Source organism: Callospermophilus lateralis, chromosome 7 (genome assembly GCF_048772815.1).
Source record: "Callospermophilus lateralis isolate mCalLat2 chromosome 7, mCalLat2.hap1, whole genome shotgun sequence".
NCBI lineage: Eukaryota > Metazoa > Chordata > Mammalia > Rodentia > Sciuridae > Callospermophilus > Callospermophilus lateralis.
Window position 1 is genome coordinate 126,880,978 of NC_135311.1, and position 27,351 is coordinate 126,908,328.

Here is a 27,351-nt window from a genome sequence, read left to right on the forward strand (position 1 = left end):
GACGTGAGGACAGGAAACACTGTTCTGCGTTCAGATGGCATGCAGGCAGGAGCATGGAGCTGCTGCGAGTAGAGGCTGGAAGCCCTACTGCCAGCTGTCACAGGAATGTGGGCTGGATTAGGAGACGCAAGGGAGAGAGAGAAACATGGCTTCAAATGAAGAGGGTACGATCCTAGAGACTGTGGTTTGGATGAGAAAGTAGAGAGAAAGAAACCAAGCTGGGCAAAGTGGTTCACACCTGTAACCCCAGCTACTCAGGAAGCCATGGCCTGGGGCAAGGTCAAGGCCACCCCGGCAGCTCAGCAAGACCTTCCCTCAAAATAAAAGGTAAAAATGTTGGGGAGGCTGGGGGTGTGGCTCAGTGGTAGAGCACTAGCCTAGGATGGGTGACCTTGGGTTCATCCTCAGCACCACATAAAAACAAATAAACAACAACAAATAAATAAAGGCTAAAGTCTTAAAAAAAAGGGGGGGTGGCGAGGGATGTACCCCAGTGGTAGAGCGCCTGCCTAGCACTCACAAGCCCCTGGGTTCAGTCCCCAGAACAGGAGGGGTGGCGGGGGAGAAATATCAATGTCTCCTAAACGTCTGCTTTGAGCATCTGAGTCCAGGAAAGCCTCAAAATGGGAGCAAGGTGCCCTGAGATGCTGAAGGGTGGAAAGGGAAATTCCGTCGCTTGTGGGTTTTTTTTATTTGTTTCCTTTTTAAAATGAACATATTTTGTTTTTCTTTAAGATTTAAGAAAATACTGCAGATGTTTGATCTCAATTCTGTCCCTAATAGCTGCCAAAATATTAAAATTCTTAAATAAAATATAATTTCTTGAATAAAAAATGAATGTAGTTGATGAAAAACTACTAACTGAAAATAATGGAAGAAATTAATGTCAGTTGAGAAAAGATTTTAAGTATTTTTATTTCTTATTTAAAGCAAATGCTAAAGATGAAAATGAAGGCGTTAATCTGTACTAAACCGAATCTGAAATGTCTCGGCTGGAATTATTTTTAAAAACAAAGTGTAGGTGTGCAAGGAGTGCACTTTCCACCTAAGCACAACAGAACTGGGATGAAAACTCTCAGTTCTGCTTTGGGCATGCTCGCATCAAAAGCCTGAGCCAGGAGGAGCAAAGTTACTATTTCTTCAGAACAAATTATAAAACATATAATTAAAAGACTTGATCTTTAAAGGTAACATCTCCTCTTTTCACAGAGGAATCCACATTTTTTTTCTTCCAAATTCTTCAGTACAGATACTGTTAGTCTGGGGACACAGCTCAGTGGTAGAGCACTTGCCTAGCAATGCACAAGGCCCTAGATTTAATCCCTAATACCACCAAAAAGTGGGGGGATCAGTGGGGTACAAAACAAAACCTGACTGACATGAAGAAAGTGGGAGGGGGTTGAACAAGAATACAGTCATTGTCCCTGTCTGGATCGACCTTGATTGTACTCCCTATAAAATACCAATTAGAATGAATCAAAATGTTGCCAAAACTTTCTGAAAATAAGACAGCTAGCAGTTTATTTCTCACTTGCTATGTCCCATACTCACTGTCCACATATATTTCACCCCACAATAGCCATATGAAGTTGGGTATTGTTTTCCTCATGCTCAGATGAAGGAACTGTAGTTAGAGAGGCCAATTAATCTGCCATAGGTCACACAACTGAGGAGGGCAGAACTGAGTGTCTGAACTCCAGGTTCCACAGTATTAGCTGCCAAGATGCAGGTTCTTATCCTGAGGCTCAGGAGATGCAAGAATCGCACCTGGTTGGTCTCACAGTTCTTATGGCATAACTCACATCATTATCAAGCAAGATACATTTCCTAAACTATATTCAATATAATGGGGGGTCACAAATGTTATTTTAATTTTTCTAGTAGTCACATTGAAAATGTAAAAAGAGTGCTCCCTTCAGCAGCAGATCGAAATGATACAGAGAAGATTATCATGGCCCCTGTACAAAAATGACACAAATTCATGAAACAGCCCACATTAAAAAAAAAAAAAAAAAAGTTGAGGCATGGTATTTCACACCTGTAAATCCCAGTTACTAAGGAGGCCAAGGCAGGAGGATTCCAAATTTGAGGCCAGTCTGGGCAATTTAGTGAGACCCTGTCTCAAAACAGAAAATAAAAAGGATTGAGGATGTGGCTCAGTGATAGAGTGCCACTGTATTCAATTGAAAGAAAGAGAGAAAAAGAGAAACAGAGAAACAGAGAGGGAGGAAGGGAAGGAGGGAGGGAGGGAGGGAAAGGGAGGAAGAAAATGAAAGAAAGGCAGGTAGGTGTAATTAAAGTAGTATTTTTTAACACAATACATCTACAATATCATTTCAACATGTAATCAACATAAAAAGTTATTACATTCTTTTCTTTGTACTAAGTCTTCAAAATCTGATGTATATTGTATAATTACACAATTCAGACTAGACACTTTGAAGCCCTCAGTGGCCACACACGGGTGGTGCTCACTGTGGTGGCCGGCACAGTCTAGAGAACCAGCCTCAGGGCAACTCACACCCATCACACAACCACACACAAAGGATCAGGTGCCTGACTCACTAAACCAACACTCAAGCTCTCTCGGAAATACTTACTCTTACTTCAAACAAATTTTACCAAGTTTATTTAGCTGTTTTATTGAACACAACACGTTGCAATAGAAAATTAAAGGAAAGAGAGTACATCAACAGAGCTAATTTAGCAAAGAAAAACATGCACACAGAGATGCTCTCACAAAAAGAGGTTTAAAGAGTTATGGCTGAGGCCTTTGAGGAGGAAGGAAAATAATCTCACATACTAAGACTATTAGTGCATTACTGAATTTATATTCAGAACACTGACATTAATTAACAGTTAAACTCAGCATCTTAAGAAGCCATGAAGCACTGACATATTTTAGAAATATTTTTACTTAAAACCAATTTAAGAACCATACTATTTTGCAATTTTTTATAAATATGAAATTTTAAAATTTATTTAAAAATTATTTTGAGGGGCTGGGGATGTGGCTCAAGCGGTAGCACGCTCGCCTGGCATGCATGCGGCCCGGGTTCGATCCTCAGCACCACATACAGACAAAGATGTTGTGTCCGCCAAATACTAAAAAATAAATATTAAAATTCTCTCTCTCTCTCCCAATCTCTCACTCTCTCTCTCACTCTTTCTTTAAAAAAAAAAAATTATTTTGAGACTTCTGGTATGGCCAACCAGTTACTAAAGGACTAACCCTCTACCTCTCAAAACAGTCTAATTTCTATATAAAAATGACCACTTGAAGGTCCTGGAGATTGAACAAGAGCAGACTGAACAGATGTTGGAAGGGAGTTGACACTTTGAAGAAAGAGCTGAACTGATCAGGTTTCCTATTTTCATCTTTTACCCTTATGCCACACAGGGCAGCTAATGGGAAACTCATAGTCTCGCTGGCATACAGACAGAACCAAAGAATAGTCCAGAACTGCCAACGGCACTGAAAAATAAGAGCACCATAAATAAAAAGAAAGCCAAAGAAGGGGAACCCTAAAATCTGCATAAAACTCTGTCCAAATCTCTGGCTGATCCCTGAAAAACCACACACACACACACACACACACACACACACACACACACCAGACTCCATGTAGCTCAGCTAAAAGAAACAAAATGAAATCTAAGTTACCATCTATCAAAGGAATAGCATTTTGCATTTTCAATTCAGTTAACTGCCTACTTTAAAAAAAAAAAAAGAGCTGGCATAGTGCACATCTATAATCCTAGCAGCTTGGGAGGCTGAGGCAAGAGAAGCACAAGTTCAAAGCCAGCCTCAGCAATGGCAAGGTGCTAAGCAATTCAGTGAGACCCTGACTCTAAATAAAATACAAAATAGGGCTGGGGATGTGGCTCAGTGGTCAAGTATCGTTGAGTTCAACCCCCAGTACTCCCAAAAAAGAAGGAAAAAAATCAATACTCTTCAGAGGAACATAACAAAATCCAAAGTCTCTACAACTTGTTACTTGTAATATCAGAAACAATAAAAATTATTCCTCATAGAAGCAAGAAAACATTACCCATTCTCAAACAAACAAAAAAAATCAGAGACATACCCTAAGATGACCAAGAGTCTACAGAATATAAAGCAGTTATCACAACTATGCTCAGAAACAAAACAAAAATACGCTTATACTAAAGATAGAAAATCTCTATGGAAGCCAGGCAAGGTGGCACATGCCCATTGTTCCAGTGACGCAGGAGGTTTAACATTAGCCTCACAATTTAGTGAGATTACATCTCAAAATAAAAATAAAAGGTTGGAGATGGAGCTCAGTGATAAAGTGCCCTTGGATTCAATACTCAGTTCTGCAAAATAAAAAAAAAAAAAATAATAAAGATTTCAAAAAGAAGATGGTGAAGACGATGAGGAAGGAAGAAAGACAGGCAGGCAGGCAGCCCAATTTTTCCAAATAAGGACAAAGTTACAGACTCAAGAAGTCTCCTGAAGGGCTGGGGTTGTGGCTCAGGGGTAGAGCGCTCACCTAGCACGTGCAAGGAGCTGGGTTCAATCCTCAGCACCACATAAAAACAAAAAAACAAATTAAAGGTATTGTGCCCAACTATAACTAAAAAAAAATTTAAAAAAAAAAACTCTCCTGAACATTAAAAAAGGTTAAAATAATCATCCCAGGTTTAATGTAATAAAATGCTAAAAGCAGCCAGACATAGCAGCAAATACCTTTAATCTCAGCGACATAGAAGGTTGGGCAGGAGAATCTGAAGTTCCAAGCCAGCCTCAGCAATTTAAGGAGAACTGTACCAAAAAATAAAAGAACTAGGGATGTAGTTCAGTAGTAGAGCCCAATGGTTCAACTGCTAGAACCATAAACGGGGAACAAGATAAAAAGCAAAGGAAAAAGAAATCTTTAAAATATCTAGGAAAAAAATTACACACTACACACAAGAGGGTAATGGTTTGGATGACAGCTGAATTCTCATCAGAAATAATGAAGGCCAAGACAGGCATGGTGGGGAGGCTGAGGCAGGAGGATCGACTTCAAAGCCAACCTCAGGAAAAGCGAGGCACTAAGCAACTCAATGAGCCCCTGTCTCTAAATAAAATACAAAATAGGGCTGGAGATGTGGCTCAGTAGTTAAGAGCCCCTGAATTCAATCCCTGGTACCCTCCCACACCAAAAAAAAAAAAAAAAAAAAAAAGAAAGAAAGAATGAAAGCCAGAAAACATGAAAAGTCAAAACCCCACATCCTATATAAACTTCTTCAAAGAACAAAAGTGAAGTCAAGATATTTTCAGGTAACGATTCAGAATGTCAATGTTCAGTATTTAGATAAGTAACTTTCAGGAATACAGAACATTAATTTGTATTTATTATTATTGTTTTGTATTTAATAAAGAAACATACTCCGTTTATAACTAGTTATTCTCACTTTGGTCACATCCAAAAAAAGTGCATCCCAAACTTTTCCATGGTCTAAACTTCTTTGTTTGGTTTTGTTCTGGGGATTTTAACCTAGGGGGCTTTATCATAGAGCCACACACCTAGCTCTTTTTATTTTTTTATTCTGAGACAGGGTCTTGCTAAGTGCTCAGGACCTTGCTAAATTGCTGAGGCTGGCTTTGAACTTGCAATACTCCTATCTCAGACTCCCTAGCCCCTGGGAGTACAGGCATTTGCCACCACACCCAGCTTCTAAGCCACATTTTTAACATATCTTCTGGCCTAAGATCAATTCACTAACTGCTGGTGTCTTCCTTTGTTTATCAACTAAAAACAAATGCATTAGAAGGATAGATGAAATTCTTCTGTCAAGTCAAAAATCCAGCAACCCGTTTTCCCTGAGGGTAGTTTAAAAATACACCAGCTGTAGTATAAACTAGATTCAGAAAAAATCTTAAGAATGAAAGAAAATGATGAATTGTTCCAGAAAGACCCCGCTTCCCCTGTTTGTGCTACCAGCAGCTACCCAAACACAGTGAGCAACAGCTAGGCCACTCACCGAGCTGCAGACCAGTTAACTAGACATGCCACCAAGAGTTCAGCAGTGGGGTCAAAATCCCAGTTTCTCCTTTTGTAGAACAATCTAAATTCTCCAGGCAAAAATAAAGGATTCGGAGATAAATGAAAGTGCAAGGATACACTTTAGAAAAAGAACTACATGACATGGATATGCACAGAGAATTGAATTTAATTATGTACATCACAAGAGTTTGATAGTCATTTAGAGGTCCAAACTTTAGCTAAGAACAGTAGATTAATGATGACAATAAAAAATTACAATCATGCAAAAACTACAGAATATTTTAACGTAAAATATTAGCACTTGATAAGCATATGACCAAATGAATATTTCTCAGGTATTGTATTTTTTAAAATTTTTTCATTAGAAGTATTACAAAATAAGTTTCTTTTAAACTTACATATTTCACTGTGAAAAAAATTATTATTCAGAATAATAGTCTATCTTTGGCCTGTCCTAAAACTTCTCATAACTGAAGAGCACAAGACAGCATGTTTGGGGCTGGGGATGTGGCTCAAGCGGTAGCGCGCTCGCCTGGCATGCGTGCAGCCCAGGTTCGATCCTCAGCACCACATACAAACAAAGGTGTTGTGCCCACCGATAACTAAAAAATAAATATTAAAATTCTCTCTCTTTCTCTCTCTCTCTCTCTCTCTACCTCTCTCTCTCTTTAAAAAAAAAAAAAGACAGCATGTTTGTTACTGAGATTTTTTTTTTTAACTTACCATTTCAGTGCACAAGTACTCTAAATATGATAAAGGCAAATTCAAACAGTATAGTTCTGTGTAAATTTTATTTTAGATAAGACAAACAAAATCATCCCTTTATCGTCCAAGTAGTTTATTTGAAAAATATATTTTGGGGGCAGGGTAGGGGGGGGTGCCAGGGATTAAACTTAGGGGCACTCAACCACTGAGCCATATCCCCAACCCTATTTTATATTTTATTCAGAGACAGGGCTTCACTGAGTTGCTTAGCACCTCACTGTTGCTGAAGCTGGCTGTGAACTTGCTATTCTATTCTCCTGCCTCACCTTCCCAAGCCACTGGGATTACAAATATGGGCCACTGAGCCTGGTTAATGAAAAATATATTCTTTTAATTCGAAGAATTCACTCTTGAAATCAAGTTTCATTTCCCTGGCAACACACCTCCATTATCACTAAACATTTATTGGCTCCATCTCTATATGTGTCTGCTAATAGACTACGTCTAACTATGAGGATTTAATTCTCTGGCTCTGACTTCAAATTTTCAAGTCTCAAGCTTTCTGTCTGGGCCTCACACTCAGGCCTAAGGCTAGCAACCTTGGCATCCACGTGGGCCAGACCAGACACCACCACTAAGAAACATGCAGGCTTTACTGATGAAAACAGCAGCAAACTGGTCCAGGTACATGCAAGGGTTGAACCTGGCCTTCCAGTTATGTAATTTGAAGATTCTAATCCTCTCTACCAATCTGTTATTAAGTTTAGACCAATGGCTATAAAATGAGCAGCTAGCCAAACCCAAATAACATGTCTTGAGTTTGAAAATTGAACACTACCTCTACCTCTGGTATTTTACCATGAGGTAATATAGAACACCACACTAGAAACAGACGTACTATTTTATTAACATGCTTCTATTCCTGTACTGTGCATACCAATTTGCCCCAAAATGCTAACAGATGTTTACTCAATTAATGAACTATCTCATCTTTCAAGGTTTGTGGTAGGTGGGGGATATAAAGGATAAAGAAAACAGTCCGATTCCCCAAAACTCCTGGAATTCACATTCTAGCCAGAGAAAAAGATAAAAGAGGATTCAGATGAGTAGCAGAAAATGAAAATGCACAACTGCTTCAGAAAGACAGCAGGAAGGTCCAGCTCTGCTGAGGGGCTCGGAAGTTATTTAAACTGAAGATATCTGGGTTCATGAGCTGCCTCCCTAAAAAACTCTTGAAATCTGTTAAGCTCAACTTTGTACTGTTAGTTGCATTTCAAACTACTTTTAATAAAATCTGCCATAAACATATAGAATTCTTCCCTTCAGAAACAGCACATTCATAAGTAGCTGAGAGCCCTGGCAAGCTCGCAAAGAGCTCTAAGGAGGACCACAAGAGCTGAAAACCGTTATTGTGAGTAAGAATGCTTTGGGGAGCTTTCAAAAGTCCTTATTGAGAACAACATGTGCTCTGGCCAGAAACAGGAGATTTATTCCATCATTCTGTTTCTACTACAATCTCTAAAACCAGCCAATCAGAAGAAATCCTGTTTACCACTTAGCCACAATGGGATCTAACTTAAATGGTCAAAAGCTGAATAACTCAAGAAAGCATTAAGTGAAGCATGTTTCTTACATGAGTCCAGCCTCCTGGTAAAAATTCCTGTAACAAAAGCTGAAGGATAAGACTACTTTAAAAAAAATTAGTGAGGGCAAAATAACAGGGTCAAGAAACTAAAAGAAATTTTAATTATTTGCCTTACAGAATGATTCCTTGTAAATGATTTGGCTTTTATTTTTTTTAAAGGGGCAAAGGCAGACTGACCATAGGACAATCAGTTTGGTAACTTTTTAAGTAAGCCAAAAGTAGGGGAGATAAAAGACCAATTCAAAAGTACTGGCTGATCTCATTAGCTCGGCCTAAAAAACTTTATAGATGTGACTTCACTCTTGGATCACAACTCTAAATTTAGTTTATACCTAATATGGATGAAGTCCTGAACTAACAGCCATTTCCTCTCTCCACAAAAAGAAACTTCCTTACTATTTTTTTTTTTTTCTATCAACAATGGAAAGTGTAGACTCCTCTGAAGGGGAAGGAGCTTAGGAAGAAAGAACTCAGAGGAAAATATTAACAAATTATTATGTGATTTTTGCTGAACTTGGACTACTCTGACATTTCTAAATTGGAAAACAACTTTAAAATCAAAATATGTGGTATTCAAGTCAGGTTTCTTCAACAAGTATATAAATAAATGCTTTAAAATATTAATTAACTAGGCCTCCAAAATGCAAAGAGGTGAGATGATAAAATTTTAGTTTCCTTTAAAATGTTACCAAGTGAGGCTAAGGGGGGCAGCTCCGTGGTAGAGCAATTGCCTGGCACACTCAAAGGCCCTGAATGCAACCCCAGCACCACAAAAAAGAAGATTCAGGCCTGGAATCACAATTTGTTACTTACTGGCCCTGACCATACACAAGCAATGGCCTCTCTAAACCTCTCGTATACAGTAGAATCGACAGCACCTATTTTAGAGTTTATATGAGGATCAAATTAGCTAACATGTAAAAAGTTGGCATATTGTACTAGACCCATAATCAGTACCCAATGCTATGGATAATCTTTTGATTATTATCCTAGCTTTAACAGGGAAATTAACAACTACTGTTCATTTTTTAGGTATCGGTTCACTATATCCTATTTAGGGACAAAATTATGTAGTTTTAAGAAGTTTATAATTTAATATATATAATAAAGATTTTTAAAGTCACTTTATGACTCTTACTTATCTCATCTACAATTACAACCATGCTAACATTTTAAAGCTCTATCACCATTGTAACCATGGTATAAGGTTAAAAAAAAAAATTAAGCCACATGCAGTGGCACACACCTGTAATCCCCGCTCTGGAGGTGAGGAAGGAGGATCACAAGTGTGAAGCCAACTTGGGCAAACTCTGTGAGAACTTGTCTGAAATCAGAAAATAAAAAGGGGCTGGGATGTAGCTCAGCAGTAGAGCATTTGCCTACCATGTGCAAGGCCCTAGGTTCAAATTCCAGCACCATACGAAACAATAAATTTAGGGTCAAGAAATACATGAATTAGGAGACTTCGACTCTACTTTTACCCCTTAAAAGCATCAAATATAAAACCTTGTAAATCTGTACTATATCAATTGGCTCTGGAACCTATAAATCTACACTGTTTCAATTACCACAGTTACAAAGTAAAGTCTTCCTCCCTTTCTGGGATAATGAAGATTTTAAATATCTATTCATGTAACATTTGCCCTAAAGAAATAATCAGATAAGCCAGAGTAGTGGGGCTGGGAAAACTAAGGCAGGAGGATCCTAAATTGGAAGTCAGTCTGGGCAACGTAGACCCTGTCTTAAAACAAAAACATTTTAAAAGGCTGGGGACATAGCTTAGCAATAGTTCAAGTCTTTCAGATATGCAGTAATTTCTATACGCATATGCTTCTGCTGAGAAATAAAGATTTATTTTTAATAGCCAAAAAAAAAAAAAAATAGTTCAAGTCTGGGTTCAATCCCCAATACTGCACCCCCCCAAAAAAAATCAGATAAATGTGACCCGTTTAATTTTATAAATTAATACCATAAAAAATCAAGGAAGAATGAAATTCAGCAGCACAAGAAGCCAAAATCCATAACTCAAAGATACTTTTCAGAACCACTAGATCATATATTGCTATTGCTATATCATACATTACTCCTGTTTACTTCTTTTGTGCTTTCAGAAAGAAAGAAAGAAAAGAAAAAAAATAATGTCCTCTGCTTTGGTTACAAGTCCACAAAGAGCTGCTGAAGCAAATAGAGTAAAACAGCGATTCAGTTGGACTGTCCTTTAGCAACCCGGTAAGCATAAACAGGATCACGGTCACTGAAATTAACTCAGGAATAAGTTCAAGTCTAATCTTGGACTTTTTTGTACTAACCCTGTGTCTGAGAAAGCGTAGCAAGTTCCCCACATTCATGTGGTGGCAGCCTGGCAGATACTGCACTTCATAACATCCTGGAGGTTGAAAGTACATATATTGAAGACATAAACTAACCAGCACAGCCTTGGCGCCACGTTCCCAAAGGCAGAATAACATACAAAAACAAGGTTTGCTGTGTCAGACTCTAAATGCTTCTCTTTTATTAACTCTTTTGAACTCCACAAAAACCCAAGAGATAAGACACTATTACCCCAATGGGGACACTAAGGCACTAAATGAAGGGTATAAAGAACCAGGATCAAACAAGCTGTCTGGCTGGAAAATTCACCACTACACTCCAACAGCAAAACACTGGATCCAGTGTTCTATATGTCAGCTCATCTGCAAACCTGAAATAGTAATTCTAATGATTTGAACTCTAAAATGAACCATTTCAGTGTCTACATGGAGAATATAAGTAACCTTTCAGGTCAACAACTATCCTCTGGCTTTGACTTTGAGATCTTAGATCTCAAACATCACAAAGATGGAAAGAACCTTTTTACAAGCAACACCTAGGCAACACTATAAACCTAAGTCAGGGTCCCTCTTGAGTTATCAAGACAGTAAACGCCACCACTGATCTAAATCCCAATAGTGGGCAGGTCGTAGGCGCACAGTCATGGACTCTCCTGTCAATCTTTTTTACTTTACAAGGAAGAAAAATCTGTTCATTTCAATCTAAAGCAAGAGTCCTTTTGAGGCACTGCACCATAACAGCAAATATGAACTGAGTCCAGGGAGTTGCGTGACCCTCATGGCCTATTTCTCTGGCTTCTTGTATTAGTATTTCTGTGAATTTTATAGGCATTTGCTTTTCCAATCACATGATCTTTTATTTCTTCTTTTCCCAGTAGCCTCTTCTGGAATTAAGCTTGTGCACGGGGGAAAGAAAGCTTCTGTACATTCCTTCAGCAAACATTTTACTGACAACTGAATGGGATAATACACATAATGCAGTTACCACAGCATCTAAGACATGGAAAGTACTCCACAAATGTTTATGTTAGTTCTATATATTTCTTACAACATGCACTTGGGAAATGCAACATAAAAATAAGTCGGGGGAATAAGCAGTCATCTATACACACACATCAGATCTTGGTAGAAGTAAAAAAGCTTCCCAGGCAGAGAGTTGCGATGAGTCCCTGGAAAATATTTTCCCAGCTACAGTGATGGTACAGTGTTCCTTCCTACATTATGGCTCCTATCTGGGCTGCTGGAGCTTGAGAGCACATTTTCTCTGTTTCCCCAGGGCCTAGAGCAGTTTCTGGTACTTAGTAGACACTGAAGTACAGGCTTGTTTAATGGATGACTGCTTAAACTGGTACTAATTTGTACTCTCCGTATTTACGGAACAAAAGGAGGAGGAGGAGGAGGCAGTGAGAGGGGACCCAAATACAAAATAAATACAAAGGAATTTAGGGCTTTATTGGCGAGTCCTAAATTTGCTTAAGGTATCATTTTTAACAAGACAAAGGAATAGGTTTTGGCAGAATCCAGATGACCCAGCATCATCGTCTTCTTCCGGCACCATGGTTAAGGAATATCTGCCAGAAATAAAGGGAGGAAGCCATGTTACCAATTCTGTGACGTGACAGAGGATACAAGAAGCATAGGGGAAATTTTAAGAGGTCAAAATAAATGTTGAAAGGCAGATTTTATTCAAGCTTGAACTTCATTTTATTTAAGGGGAAGATGCTGTTAATTATAGCATTAGAGAAAAGATGCTTTTTTTTTTTTTTTTTTTTTTTTTTAACCTTACAAAGCCTAACTGGAACCTGCTTTAGGAGAAAACTCTTAATACTCTGCTTTTGGCTTTGAATCTTCAAAGCCAAAAACAACAAACTTGTAAGAAGTGCTCTGCCATATTAAAAAGCTAGAGTCAAATAAGGTTATGTCCCCATGAATTGGAATCTTTTTCAAACTAGGCACTATGATACCAGAAAAAGTGAGTGAAGGCTTCTGAGAAATACTGGGCTGATAATTGATCATGTAAAATTCCCCCTCCAAATCTACTTTAAACCATCAGTGTTTCAGTGGCGTAGCCAAATTTGGTAGAATTTCTGCCAGAAATTTCAGCTAGTCTTTGCTTTATTTTCTGTCAACTATCCATCAAATACTGCTGTTAAGTAGATGTTCCTTTTCCAAAGGCAGCATATTTTAAAGAATATTTTTAGCTTTTGGCCAACTATAATCAGTAGCAGAAGGAAGTTCTATTAATTATACTTAAGTGCACTTACTCAATTAAAAAAAAAGACTTATTGAGTATCTATTGTGAGACAAGCAATGTACTAAATATTGGGTGGGTGCAGAGATGACTAGGACAGGGATCCTACTACATGGGGGCTTCCTTTATTATAGCAAAGACTCACGCAAACCTATCCACAAAGTAGATAATAGAAGAGCCATAAAAGAGTTAAAAAATACAAACCCCAAAGGATCAACAAATGAAGAAACATTAAAATTGAGACTTAAAATACAATATAGGTTTGAAACAAATGGCAATGGAATAATAAAGGTTGCTTCAGAAAAATGACAGCCCATGTGGAAGAGGAAACGAAGAGTTCAATTTGGCTGGAATATAAGACACAGGAAATAGGAGATAGATTTGCTCAATTAACTGGAGCTAGACTATGAAGGCCAGAGACTTGAGTGCCAGAGTAAGGATTTGAACTTGATTATTTAGTAGAGAGCAACAAAATAATTTTTGCATTTAGAGGTAAGAAATAGAGGAAGCCACCTTAGGTTGATCCTTCAAGAAAACATGGTGTTGGATCCTCTAGAGTATACAAAGATGAGGAACAAAATCTCTCCCTTATCAAATCTCAACAAAATCTCTCCTTCTTTAAGGTCAAAGAAAAAAGGGGGAAAGGAATTGCACGGAGGTTCACAAAAGAGAGAAGGTTCATGTGAGGGACTTCATGGAATAGATGGCACTTGAGAGGTTCCCTGACAGATTATCTATTAAACCATGTCTCCGTTTAATCTTTCACCTCTTCCTCTAATAGATCAGCATTCAATCCAACTCTTCAGGCTCAAACATTTTAAAAGCTTTCCTTTGACATCTATCCGTCTGTCCCCTTCCAGCTATCAACCTGTCTCTCCTGCACCAAGTTTACTGACAGAGTTGACTGTCCAGGACCCCCTCCCTTACTGCCTTTCCTGCACACTCTTCCACCATCATCTCAGCCCCTCACCACTCCTCCCCCTCCCAGGCTGACAATGCTAAGGTTATCCGAGACTTCCATGCTGACGAATCCAAAAGACATTCCACTTGATACAAGTGGTCACTCCTTCCTTCTTAAAAACCTCTTCTAGTTCCCCTCACTTGGCAGTTTCACAACTCCTCTTTGTTCTCCTTTTCTAGCTTCTCCATAACCCAGGCCTCAGTGTTGAGAGTTCCTAAGAACTTGGCATTTCCCAACTCTTCCCTCATCCACAGAATGAACAGATACATTTTAAATACCACATAAATATCATATATGCATATGTGTCCTCAAGACCCAGATTTCTCCACCCTTCCCAGACTTCTTTCTGAACAAATCTATATATCTGTAGACATCTCAAGTTGACATTTCAGCCATCTCAAATTCAACAAATCAAAAATTCAGCTGTCTACTCCTCTTCCGTCTCCATAAAAGGCACCTCTGGGTCAGTGAGTCCAACTAGAGACCTATCATTTCTCACAGTATCTCACACACACCTCCTTCTTCAATGTCTTCCTATTTTCTCCACTTCCAAAATCTACACTAGTAAGGTTTGGATGTCAGGTGTCCCCCAAAAACTCACATATGAGACAATGCAAGAAGGTTCAAAGGAGAAATGATTGGGTTGTGAAAGTCTTGACCCAACCAGTGATTTAATCCCCTGATAGGGATTAATGGAGTGGTAACTGAAGTGGTGGTGTATGGCTAGAGGTGGGAGTTGGGCCTTGGCTTTGGGGTGCATACCTGTGTCTGGAGAGTGGATCTCTCTCTGCTTCCCAATCAACATGTGAGCTATTTCCCTCAGCACACTCTTCCTCCATAACATCCTGCCTCACCTGGAGCCCTGAGGCATGCCTGCCTCTGGTGGATTGAGAACCCTCAAATAAACCTTTCCTTCTTTAAAATTGTTCTGGTCAGGGCTAGGGTTATGGCTCAGTGGCAGAGCACTTGCCTCGACATGTGAGGTGCTGGGTTCGAGCCTCATAAAAATAAATAAACAAAATAAAGATGTTGAGTCCATGTAGAACTAAAAAATATTTTTAAATAATTGTTCTGTTCAGATCCTTTAGTCACAGCAGCAAGAAAGCTGACTAAAAGATACGCCAAACCCATTCTCTTCTCTTCTGCCACATCCTGCCTAACCCAGGCACCCTGACCACTGACTGCAGTGACCCCCCAAGAGTCTCCCTCTGTTCCGCCCTTGCCTCCACTCAGTGCATTTCCCCCAGACAGCCAGGATTCTCACCTGAACTGCAACCCCAACCCTGAGTCCCCTCACCTGAACCCTTCTGGGAACTGTCACTGTTACAAGGGATAAGACTGGGCATGCGAGGACCTCGTCAACCTGACCCCATCCTATTCCTCCCTCCACTCCTCAGTTATACCCTCCGTGTTCTAATCCCGTTCTCAATTTCTCGACTATTTCCAGGCTTGACATATGCTGATTCCTCCAGCCTGGAAGGCTCTCTCCCCCTTATTCCTCTAATTACTACTCATCCTATAAATCAGGTTCTCAAATAAATTTCACTGAACCTCCAGCTACAATGAGCTTCCTGTCATCTTTTCTTAAGATTCTCTGTTCTCTTCCACAATTACATAGTTATCTATCTATGTATTTCTTTAATATAAGCCTCTCCCACCAGACAATAGATCCTATAAGGTGTTGACATATTCAAATTCAACATGTCAAAAATTAAACTCCTACCAGGCACTGTGGCACACGCCTGTAATTCCAGCTATTCAGGAGGCTGAGGCAGGAGGATCATGAATTCAAGGCCAGCCTGGAAACTGTAGTAAGATCCTCCCACCTCAAACAAACCCCAGCCAGATATGGTGGCACAAACCTGTAATCCCAGTGACTTGGGAGACTGAGGCAGAGAAATAGCAAGTTTAAGGCCAAGTTCAGCAACTTCATAAGACCCTAAGCAACTTAGCAATACCCTGTCTCACAGACAAAAATAAAAGAGAGCTGGGAATGTAGCTCAGTGGTAAAGCATCCCTGGGTTCAATCACCAGTTCAAAAAAAAATCTCGATAACCTCCTCATCAGACGTAGACTTCCTCACACCAATTAATGGCAATCCCATCACTAAGTTGTTCAGAACAAAAACCTCAGAATCATCTTTGACCCTCTTTCTCTCATATCCCACATCCAATCCATCCAAACTCCTGCTATCTCCATGTTAGAACTATATCTAGAATTAGGTTACTTCCCACCATTGTCCAACCATTACCATCTCATGCCCAAATTATTGAAAAAGGCTCCTCTAGGTAGTCTCTGCCTTTGCCGCCCTATTTGCTGTCCTCCACAGTGTTGCCCAATATCCCCTCAAGTCAGAAAGCAGCAACCCCCCATCGTTCACTCTACTTTCTACCCTACTTCACTTTTCTTCATAGCACTAAATCATTAGTAGACTTGTGTTTAATTTCCTCCCCCAACGGAAATGATGTATCCATTGGTGTATATCCAAGCACCTGGAATGTGCCTTGATATTTATTTTTATTTTTTTTTTAATTTTTATACCTTTATTTTATTTGTTTATTTTTATTTATAAAATATTGGGCTGGGGTTGTGGCTCAGTGGTAGAGTGCTCACTGGGATTAAACCCAGTGTCTCACCCATGCTAGGCAAGTGCTCTACCACTGAGCCACAACCCCAGCACTGCCTTGATATCTATTAAAGAAATAAAAAAAGAGAAGATATCATTTGGGCAGGCAGAAATTTGGGATAGGGGAAAGGTTGCAGAAGCCAAACCCATCTCAAGAGGTTTGAATATCAACAAAAATGTTCCAAGGTGCTGGGCACAGTGGCACACACCTATAGTAATCACATATCTATAGTAATCTGGAGGTTGGGGCAGAAGGATCACAAGTTTGAGGCCAGCCTTGGCAACTTGATGAGATCTGTCTCAAAATTTTTTTAAAAATGGGCTGGGATTGTGGCTCAGTGGTAGAGCGCTCACTTAGCACGGGCGGGACCCGGGTTCAATTCTCAGCACCACATAAAAATAAAGGCATTATGTTGTGTCCATCTACAAAAAAAGATTCATTCATTCTCTCTCTTTCTCTTTCTCTCTCTCTCTCTCTCTTAAATTTTTTTTTTTTAAATATTGGTTGGGGGCTGGGGTTGTGGTTCAGCGGTAAAGCGCTAGCCTAGCATGTGCAAGGCCCTGGGTTTGATCCTTAGCACCACATAAAAATAAATAAACAGAATAAAAGTATTGTGTCCAACCACAACTAAAAAATTAATGTTTAAAAAAATATTGGGCTGGGGTTGTGGCTCAGTGGTAGAGTGCTCACCTAGCACGTGTGAGGCACTGGGTCTAATTCTAGCACCACATATAAGTAAAACAAAATAAAGGTATTGTGTGTCCATCTACAACTAAAAATATTTTTTTAAAAAAAATTTAAAATATTTCTTGTAAAAGGGCTGGGGATGTAACTCAATGATAGAGTGCCTCTGGGTTTAATCCCAAGTATTGGAGAAAAAAAATTATTTTTTCTTCTCCGGAAGGCAAAGAAATACAAGACATGTTCAAGACCAATATAATTAGGATATAAAATATACATGCAGCTAGAGTGGGAGCTAAGAGCGGAAATACAAGTTGGATCATAAATGTCTGATCAAGTAATTTATATCTGATAAACAAATAGCAAAAGTAAGATTTATTCAAGATTTGAGAGGGAAGAGAGAGGAAGGAAAGAAGTAAAAGGGAAGGTACTTTGGAATGAGACTGATCAAACTGTGTTATGTGCTTGTGTGAATTCAGCATAACGAATTCCAGTACTGTATGTAATTACAATACCCGAAATAGAAAAGAAAAAAAGATTTAAGGCAAGAAGTTATCAGTTTTATTTTAAATAAATCAAAAAATTACAAAGCATAACACACAATTATTGAGGGAAAAGATTAAAAGCTTCTTTAAACCACTTAATTGACTAATACTAACTACCTTCCATCTGTCAGAATACAACATAAATATTTTACTCATTTCTAAGTCAATTTCTCAACCCACATATAAATAATCCCTTAAACTCTTAATTCAACTGGATTTTTAATAAGTGAATGAAACAAAAAGTCACTGTATTACATAGGAAAAAGATGGTGCTAAGTGCCTGACTACTATCATCAACCACGGGGGACTCACTCCTCATCTGACTGTCCCCTTCAGCTCCACTGTGAGCTCCTGGCAGACAAGGGGCCTGTTCTTATTTCTTTATCTCTTCAGCAGTAATTGCATGGAAATTATTCAATTTATATTTGCTACTATTATGATCTCTATACTGTGCTCAATTATTCCTAGGCAAGAATTGTATCTTATATCCTCCAACTATAAAATAGTCATATCTTACTTATGCAGATATGGAAGGGAGAAATTAATTCTGAAAAATAACTTGGATTCTTAGAAAAGACTAAAGAGCACACAGAAGAGCCTACCTTCAAACCATTTAATCAATATCTACTCTTTGAGCAATTCTAGGTGTTGTCAAATTTTACAACATCAAACCTTACTTTCCTCCAGCAAAGAGCAAAGAGAACAAATGTTCTTTTAGTGCTATTAGGAAGATACATACCGGCACAGTCTGTTTCTTTTACAAAGCATAAATAAATTGTCTTTAAGTCAACTTAGTTAACTCAATACATGTTACATTTAAATGAACCTCATTATTCAGGGATCTCATAAAGAACACAAAAATACCACACATAAATTTTCATCAATGATTCATGCAAATTTAGGGAAAAGACTAGGATATATTTGCAAAGAATGGCCTTATTGACAATTAAAAAGTATAAATAACATATGTGCTACTGATGGCTACCAACAGTTTTTACACAACTTAATGAAGAATCAACAAGTCTTAAACTTTCAACCTAGAATTTTGGATTCCTGTGTTAACTAAAACATGCTGTAACCTAGACCATCAAGAAATATGAAACTATACACTCCTCATCTTTACAAAAATGTCAACTCAGTCTTGGGTATGTGTTGTATTCAAGGCCAAAGTTTAGTTTCTTAAGTTGAATCACCTTTGTTTTCCCCAGTGAGTCTGTATGATCTGGTCTCACAGCTACCACTCAGCCAGCTTTCCTAAGTGACACAATAACCTAATTTGATTCCTCTTTAGTTTTTAATGAATGTTCACTCTAGTAATCTACCACCTGGTCTCCATCTCCAAAGTCAAGTAACGAGTAGTCAGCAGAGGGAAAAAAGACACAGAGAATTCACAAATGCTTAGAACTTCTTAATAACTACAACTTTCTTCTAATTATTTGGCTTCGTACTCATCAAAGTTTGTTCAAATTTTCTTTTATTCTTCTCCCACATATACAAGTAAACAGCTATGCTGCTTGCACAGTGGTAAGAGTCAATACTTGCATTATAAAAGGTAACTGACATTTTTACAACTCTATTATAATGAAATCCTTTTCATAAGAATGAATTACTTCACATATGAAGTGGAAGTAATAATTTTATTGCCAAAAACAAGAAGAAAACCTATTACCAGCTTACAGTTAGACACCATATTTCAGCTTTAAGAAAAGAAAGATAAAAAATCCTATGAAAGGAAGCTTAGAAGTACAAACTGTAAGCATAATGAACTCTAAGGTCAATACCTAGCCCTAGTTCTATTATTGTTACTTATCTAAAACAATGGTCAAATTTAAGATACTCCTAGTCTATCTTTTGACACCATTCTCAAATACGATCTTATTTATCCACATTGTCACTTTTGCAAACTTATAATTAGATTAATAGAGTCTCCTAGTTTTATGTTTTAAATAAGGAAAAAACAGAAACCAAATTAAGACTAATTGATATTCCTTATTTCTTAGGGAGGGGGCAGTGGGTACTGTGGATTAAATTCAGAGGTGCTTAACCACTGAGCCACATCCCCATCCCTTTTTATTCTTTATTTTGAGACAGGGTCTCACTAAGTTGCTTAGGGCCTTGCTAAATTGCTGAGGCTGGCCTCAACTTGTAATCCTCCTGCCTCAGCCTCCATAGTTGCTGGGACTACAGGCATGCCAAACATTGCCTGGCTTCCAATACTTGACAATTGAGGAAGAGAAACCAAGTCTCAAAAAAAGATAACAGGATTAAAAGTTCCAAGAAAATTCACAAACTAATGCCCTGAATTAAAATTAGATATCTGTTAAATCATACTTGGTTGGTTTGTAATCATGACCAAAATGTTATTTTTCCTTCAGAAACTCCTTTTCCATTCCCTATATCACCCTCTAAAATGAGCAAATCCATCCTCAATTAAGCTCCTACTTGATCAAAACTTAACTGAATGTTCAATCACATTTCTCATCCTGCCTAACACGTTTCCTTCTTATAGACTAAATTCCCTATTCAGGAGATATCGGAAAACTGAGGCTGTACTGTTCTAGTGAAACAGGAAGTGGGAAAGTCTTGCTCACCATCCTTTAACTGGTTTTTTCAAGGCACCTCTGTAAGCATCTTTCCAAACCAACTTGACTTTTAGTGACGGCAGGTCTTCCACGGGCCTCTTTCCTATCGCTATTCACATGGCCGAGGGTCTCCCCTGCGTTCCTCAGTCCTGCTGGCTCAACAGCTGCCCACTCTGGACCACTCTGGACCACTTTCTCTCCTGAATTTTATACTGAACCAAAACCATTGCCTTGGTCTTTGCCAAAATAGCATTATTAGTTATTTAGGAACAGCTGCAGCAAAAAGTAACAAGAACAGTTTCTATTAACTTCACATTTTGCTCATTTCTATTTCCTGAATTTCCCCCTCTAGAGACCACAAAAAAAAACGGCAAACCCATGAGATACAAGGTAACATTCTCTAGATGTTGAGTTAGTTTTTGTTGAATTATTAGAACAAAGTTCTTGGCATCACTTTCTATAGAAAATTTCTTTTGTTCTGTTTGAGAGAAAAAAACTGTGTGTGGGGGGGGGGGGGGCAGGAGTGGGACTGAATGAAGTTGGCCCTGAAGGAAAACACAAAGAGCTCCCAGTTCACACTAGCAAACAGCTGAGAGTTTGCCATCTGCAGGATCCATTTACACCTTCCCAAATGCCAATGGGAAGTTGAATAGACAGCAATCCAGGAAATGAGGAAATACAAGGAGAACAAACAAGGCTGGAAAACGTATGTCTTTACAAACCTAGGTTCATTTTAATGATCTCATCCAACTTTTTAAAAACTTATCTAATTGGCACTATAGATTTGAATCATTCCTGGTTCCTTCTTTCAAAAATATCAACCTATCAACTGTTTCCTGTATAAGGAGTTTACAAATGATGTCAAAATTAACATTTTCATTCTTGATTATTCCCAATCCGCCTATTCTCCTATTTTTTCAAGGCCAAGTTCAAGTCTACTTTCATATTTCCTCATTTCTCTTAGCCCAACTTATTGTGACTCACACTTGACTCTTTAAGTATGTAACCTCTTGTATAATTTTCCTGCCAAAAACAATTTATAAACCTAAATATAATTTCTTAAATCTCCCAAAGTAATTAAAGTACTTTAATTAATCCACACAAACTACCATTTAATCCTTCAGCAACCTGATAAAATTGATATTATAATTACTATTATTCTAATATTAAAAGTAAGGTAAGTGGCATGATGGTTCATACCAATCGATTGTGAAGTCACAGCTAATCAGAACTAACAGAACTAACATCCCCTCTTTTCATACCTTGCTTATGTGAATTGTTTTTAATACTCAATAACTGTACCCTTGGGTTAGGAATCACATCAAATTTTTTATGTAATTTCAAGCACAGCATCCCCTGAATCCCATTAATGAGATCTACATTTAATAAGAGTATACTATTATTGTAGCCGGGCACAGTGGCACATGCCTGTAATCCCAGCAGCTCAGGAGGCTGAGGCAGGAAGATCATTTGTTCAAAGCCAGCATCAGCAAATGCAAGGTGCTAAGCAACTCAGCAAGACCCTGTCTCTAAATAAATTACATAATAGGGCTGAGGATGTGGCTCAGTGGTCAAGTGCCCCAAGTTCAATCCCCAGTGCCCAAAATAACAATATAGTATAATCAGTGACAAAAACTTTACTATGTGCCGAGCACTCTTCTTAATTCTTTCCCTAGTGTGTGGTAGGTACATGGCCACCACACTTCCCAGCCTCCTTTGCAATTAGATAAAGCCATGTGATTTAAGTTTCCTCCAGCGTATGATAGGAAATTACAGATAAAGACTTCTGGCTGGGGCACTTAAGATGTGCTTCCTCCACATTCTCCACCTCTCACTGATGGTAACCAGAACTTCGGTCACCAGCTTTGACAAGTCATAAGAGGATGGTGCTGGGAGAGCAGGGGCTTGGTCCCTAAATGACTCAGAGGAGTAAAGCCAGTCCAACATCTACAATACCCTCCCAGGCTGCTACTTGAGTAAAAAAGAAACTTCCATCTGGTTTGAACCATTGTTTGGGGACAGGAAGGAGTATTACTTATTACAGCAGTTTAAAATAATTTAATTAATCCACACAAACTACCATTTAATCCTTCAGCAACCCAATAAAATTGATATTATAATTACTATTATCCTAATATTAAAAGTAAGGTAAGTGGCATGATGGTGCATGCTGTAATCCCAGAGATTCAGGAGGCTGAGGCAAGAGGATTGCAAATCCAAGGTCAGCCTCAGTAACTTAGCAAGACCCTGTTTCAAAATTTAAAATTTTTAAAAACAGCTGGGGATGTAGCTCAGAGGTTAAGTTCCCCAGACTTCAATCTCCAGTACTCCCCTGTGCCATAACCACCACCACCACCACCACCACCACCACCACCACCACCACCACCACCACCACCACCCTGAGGCGGGGGCGGGGACAGGGGGACAGTAAGGAAACTTAAGCTTTGAGAGGTTAAGAAACTCGTCAGACATATTATAAAAAGCCAGATACCAGCAAAGCAGTCTTGGCTCCTGGATCCCTGCATATTAGAAATCCCTTCCAAATATCTCAAAAGGAAGTTATTCTCACATGTTATGCCATCCTAAAACCAGATTAATTTCTTACAACCACCCCCTAAAACCCAGCAGCTTACTGAATGCTGTAGACAGTGACTGTCCCAATTCATAAAAGTACATGAAGTGTAAATTCCAGTCCATAAAACTAAACTAGTCAAAGATTGGAGACCACATCATACCAAAGCTACCAGTAAGTGTAGAAGGGGTAGCAATGTCAACAGGAGCTGGGCTTATACAAGCAAAAGAAAAATTTAAAAATCCAGTCTCCTCAACTTCTCTCATTTTTGTGATTTATGTATCTTTACCCAAACAGAAATTTGATTCTCAAATTCTGGATACAGCCGGGCAGCGTGGCATACCCCTGTAATCCCAGTGGCTGGGGAGGCCGAGACAGGAGAATCACAAGTTCAAAGCCAGACTCAGTAAAAAGTGAGATGTTAAGAAACTTACTGAGACCCTGTCTCTAAATAAAATATAAAAAATAGGGCTGGGGATGTGGCTCCAGTGGTTGAGTGCCCCTGAGTTAAATCCCTGGTACCTCCCCCCAACCAAAAAAAAAAAAAAAAAAATCCCAAATTCTGGATATAGCCAAGAAGAAATATTGGTGGAAAATATGGTAGAAAACACTAAAAGTACTAAATAAAGAACAGAAGAGGTGAAGAGATAAAAGTCACACTAGGTGTGGCAGACCAGAGACTAGAGAAATCAGAACAAAGGACTATGGTTTGTGACTCAGAACATCAGGATCTAAGTAATGGTTTCCAATTCCAAGGACTGATAAACATACACATTGACATAAAATACTCTAAAAGGAGGAAGCAATCTCCTTTCAAACATTTGGTACTCTCTTCAGTTCCAGCCACTCTCAATAATACACAGACCCTACGCTCCAGGCGCATTCGTGTACAAAAGATCTGCTGCAATATACCAAAATGACACAGTTAGCCTCTGCTTACTGTGCACCAGACACTGTTCTAAGATCACTACAATCTACATGTATTAATTTGTTCCCCTAAGGTTGGTCTATTAATAGGCCAACTCTCAGGATAGGGCACAGAGAGGTTGAAGTAATGTATCTTGGGACACAAGATTAGTTAAGTGGACAAACTGGCTTAGAAACCCGGAGTAGTCAGATTATAAAGGGCTTTATGCCCTTGCTAAAGGGTCTGCACTTTACCTTACTGGACAGTAGTTCCCAACTAAAATGGCAGAGAGTACATCTCCACTGTTGAGGATGACTGCCACTATAAGCCCCTTTTACTGCTGGGAGGGCTGAGCTGCATGCCTGTAGTCCCAGATACTCAGAAGGCTAAGAATCTTGTAAGCCCTAAACCCCACAGTTTTAGATCAGCCTGGGCAATAAAGAGATACCCCCGGCTTCAAAAATAAACAGGCAAAAAAAAAAAAAAAAACACCCTTTAGGTGTTAGGGTTAAAAAAAAAAAAAATGCTGAGCTGGGGATGTGGCTCAAGTGGTAGCGCACTCGCCTGGCATGCATGCGGCCCGGGTTTGATCCTTAGAACCACATAAAAAACAAAGATGTTGTGTCCGCCAAAAACTAAAAAATAAATATTAAAAAAAAACTCTCTCTCTCTCTCTCTCTCTCTCTCAAAAAAAAAAAAAAGGAATATTGAAAAAAGGAATGTTGTTATATAGGTGATGGAGAATTACTGGGCTCACAGGCAGACAACTCCAAAAATAATACTCATGAAGAAAGGTACACGAGTCCACTCATACCCTTTAAGGACCTAGGCCATTCCTCTTACACAACCTGAGTCCTAGACAGGTAGAGTCAATTCTCCATTAATACCACTCACCATCAGATTTCTCATTATTTCACATACTATATGCTTCAGATATAAATACAGAATCCATAGTCTCGTGCCTTAGACATTTCTGTTACTAACTGGATACCTCTTGGCAGAACAATCAACACTGTTTAACACACTACTCTGGACAATCACAGCCTCTGACTGCCTTGTTGCTTTGAAAAACAACTATATTTATTAGGGTATTTTCCCTCATTTGCATTTCCCACACATAGTTCTTCAGAAATTGAGAATAACTTTACCACATTAGTTGTCTTTTTTTGTTGTTCTCCTTCCTTTCAAACAACAAACCAGGTCTACATCAGTGCAAAGTTGGCCTATGGTGAATCACAGGCCAGCAAAAAGCATTTCACTTCTCATTTTACAAATAAAAGTTTGGTGCCTTGTACAGTGGCTCATACTTGTAATCCCACTGGCTAGGGGGGCTGAGACAAGACCATCTGGAGTTCTAGGCCAGCCTCAGCAACAAGTAGGTGCTAAGCAACTCACTGAGACCCTGTCTCTAAATAAAATACAAAATAGGGATGGGGATGTGGCTCAGTGGTTGAGTGCCTCTGAGTTCAATCCCCAGTACCAAAAATAAAATAAGTTTGATGAGGAAAAACAAATTGCCCAGTGTAATCCAGCCAATAAGCACTCAACTACGCCTTGAATCCTGGTTCTCTGCCTGCAAACCCAGTGAGAAAGACTTAAGATAAATAAGCAGGTGGCTCACAGCATAAATATGGAAAACTGGGAATGGGTAGGCAAGTGACCAAAGTTTGGGAAACAGTTTGCCACACCCATCTCCTTCTAACTGAAGGATTAAATCAGCAGTGAGTATTAAGCACTGGTCTCTTCCCAATTTTTTGTTTGTTTTGTTTTCCCCAGTACTCTAGAATGCTGGGCAAGTGCTCTACCACTGAGTTACACCTCCAACCCCTTTCTAATTCCTATACTTTCCTGGCTTATTTTATTGGCTAGGATCTCTAGTACAAAACTGAATACAAGCCACAACTGATATTATCCTTATACAATTCTAAATTTAATAATGCTTCTAAAGCTTCACCATTAAGTATTATGTTTTTCACCATTATAAGTAGATACACTTTTTTTGAGTTTATAGAAATTCCTTTCTATTCCTAGCTCAGTTAAAAAAAAAAAAAAAAAAATTACTAATCTCTGACCTTCCCTTCTCTGGGCTGCTTTCCATGCCCCTCTCTTCCCTTCCCTAGCTCCAGGCTTCTTCCTACATTCTCTGCACCTCAAAGTACTGTCTGCCACTCAAAGTAATTGAGACTGTGATATTCTGGGAATTCTATGCCCAGATGTTCTTTCAGTTCTCTGGCCCAAAACATTCCTAAAGCTGATAATTGAAAGAAAATCCTAAAACAAACATTGCTTCTGCTCACTAACAGATCATGTATTCTCCCCATCTCTTAAACACGCTCTTCATTGTCTTTTCTTTAAAAAAAAAAAAAAAAAAAAAAATGAAGAAAAAAGGGGCAGAATAGTTCTAGATTCCTGCTAACTTTCCAGCTTGTTGCCTAGCTCCAAATGACACCGGCTTCTAAAATGATTGAGAGACTCTCAAAGATTTTAAAGGACTGTTAGGAAAAGCAGCTGGATACCCCTTGACTAAAACTGAAAAACACAACAAAGGAAGAAGGGGCACGGATATTATTCGTAAGCAAAAAATGGTAGTTCCAGGATATACAAGCGGAAGAGAGAAGCCGGGAGTGAGGGGATCGAGCCTTTGAAGCCCCCAAAGAAGTTATGGACTCAATTTTTCTTTCAAGACAAAAGGGCACACACACTCGTTCCCGAGGCAGCAACACCAAGGGGAGCAGCCAAAATGTTGCATCATTCGGAACACTCTGCCCTTAAGAATCAAGAAAAGCAGATGGTGGTAAAATACCTACGGCAGGAAAACAAAGTTGGCAATCTTGGTCTCTTCCCGAGGCCCTGGCGCGTCGGTCCCCTTTATCATTTTTGTTTTTTTTAAGACTGCACCGAACACTGAAGTTTCAGTTTCCCACCAGCTGCGCGCAAAGGTTCCTTGCAAACGCGCTCAGGGAAGTTTACCACCCGACAGGGGCTGGAGCGGGGGCTCCGGGCGGGGCGGGGCGGGTGACAGGTCACTCTCCCGCCGGGGAGGCCGGGACCACCGCGGGTCCTCCACCGCCCGGATGCTGGGCGCTGGCTGCGCCCGCTCGCCCCGCGCGGCCCCGCGCGCGCCCCGGGCCGGCCCCCTCGACGGCCCCCGGAGGCGGGAAGGCTCGGTGCCGAGACAATGGGCAAGGGCGCGGGACCCGCAGAGCTGCCTCGGCCGGGGGCGGGGGCCGCGGGGGCCTCGGGCGCCTCGGGCGCCTCGGGTGCCGCGGCTGCGGGGCGGGACGGGACGGCGGGCGAGCGCTCACCTTAACGAAGAGCTCGATGAGGGGCTCTTTGTCCTCCTCCTTCAGCCCGTTCAGCGGCATCGACAACGCCATGGCCGGCTCAGCTGGGCTCCGCGAACGGCGGCGCGAATGCGGTCCTGCTCCGAGGCTACTCTGACTGCCGGCTCCCGCCGCGCTGCACTCGCTGGACAGTCCCGGCGTCGAGCTGGCCGCGGCCTCAGCTCCTCAGCACCGCCCCACGCCC

At 39.8% G+C, this 27,351-nt stretch overlaps 1 protein-coding gene and 1 pseudogene across 1 annotated transcript in view; one reads left to right on the forward strand and one right to left on the reverse strand.

Annotated features, from left to right (window-relative positions):
• Window positions 1-27,351, reverse strand: part of Clic4 (chloride intracellular channel 4) — a 67,642-nt gene extending 40,291 nt beyond the window's left edge. The window contains exon 1 of the mRNA XM_076861017.1: window positions 27,129-27,351. Coding sequence (XP_076717132.1) covers window positions 27,129-27,200 — 72 coding nt within the window. The 5' untranslated portion in view covers window positions 27,201-27,351. The remainder of the gene's footprint in view (window positions 1-27,128) is intronic.
• LOC143405300 (U6 spliceosomal RNA) lies at window positions 1,909-2,001 on the forward strand (annotated as a pseudogene).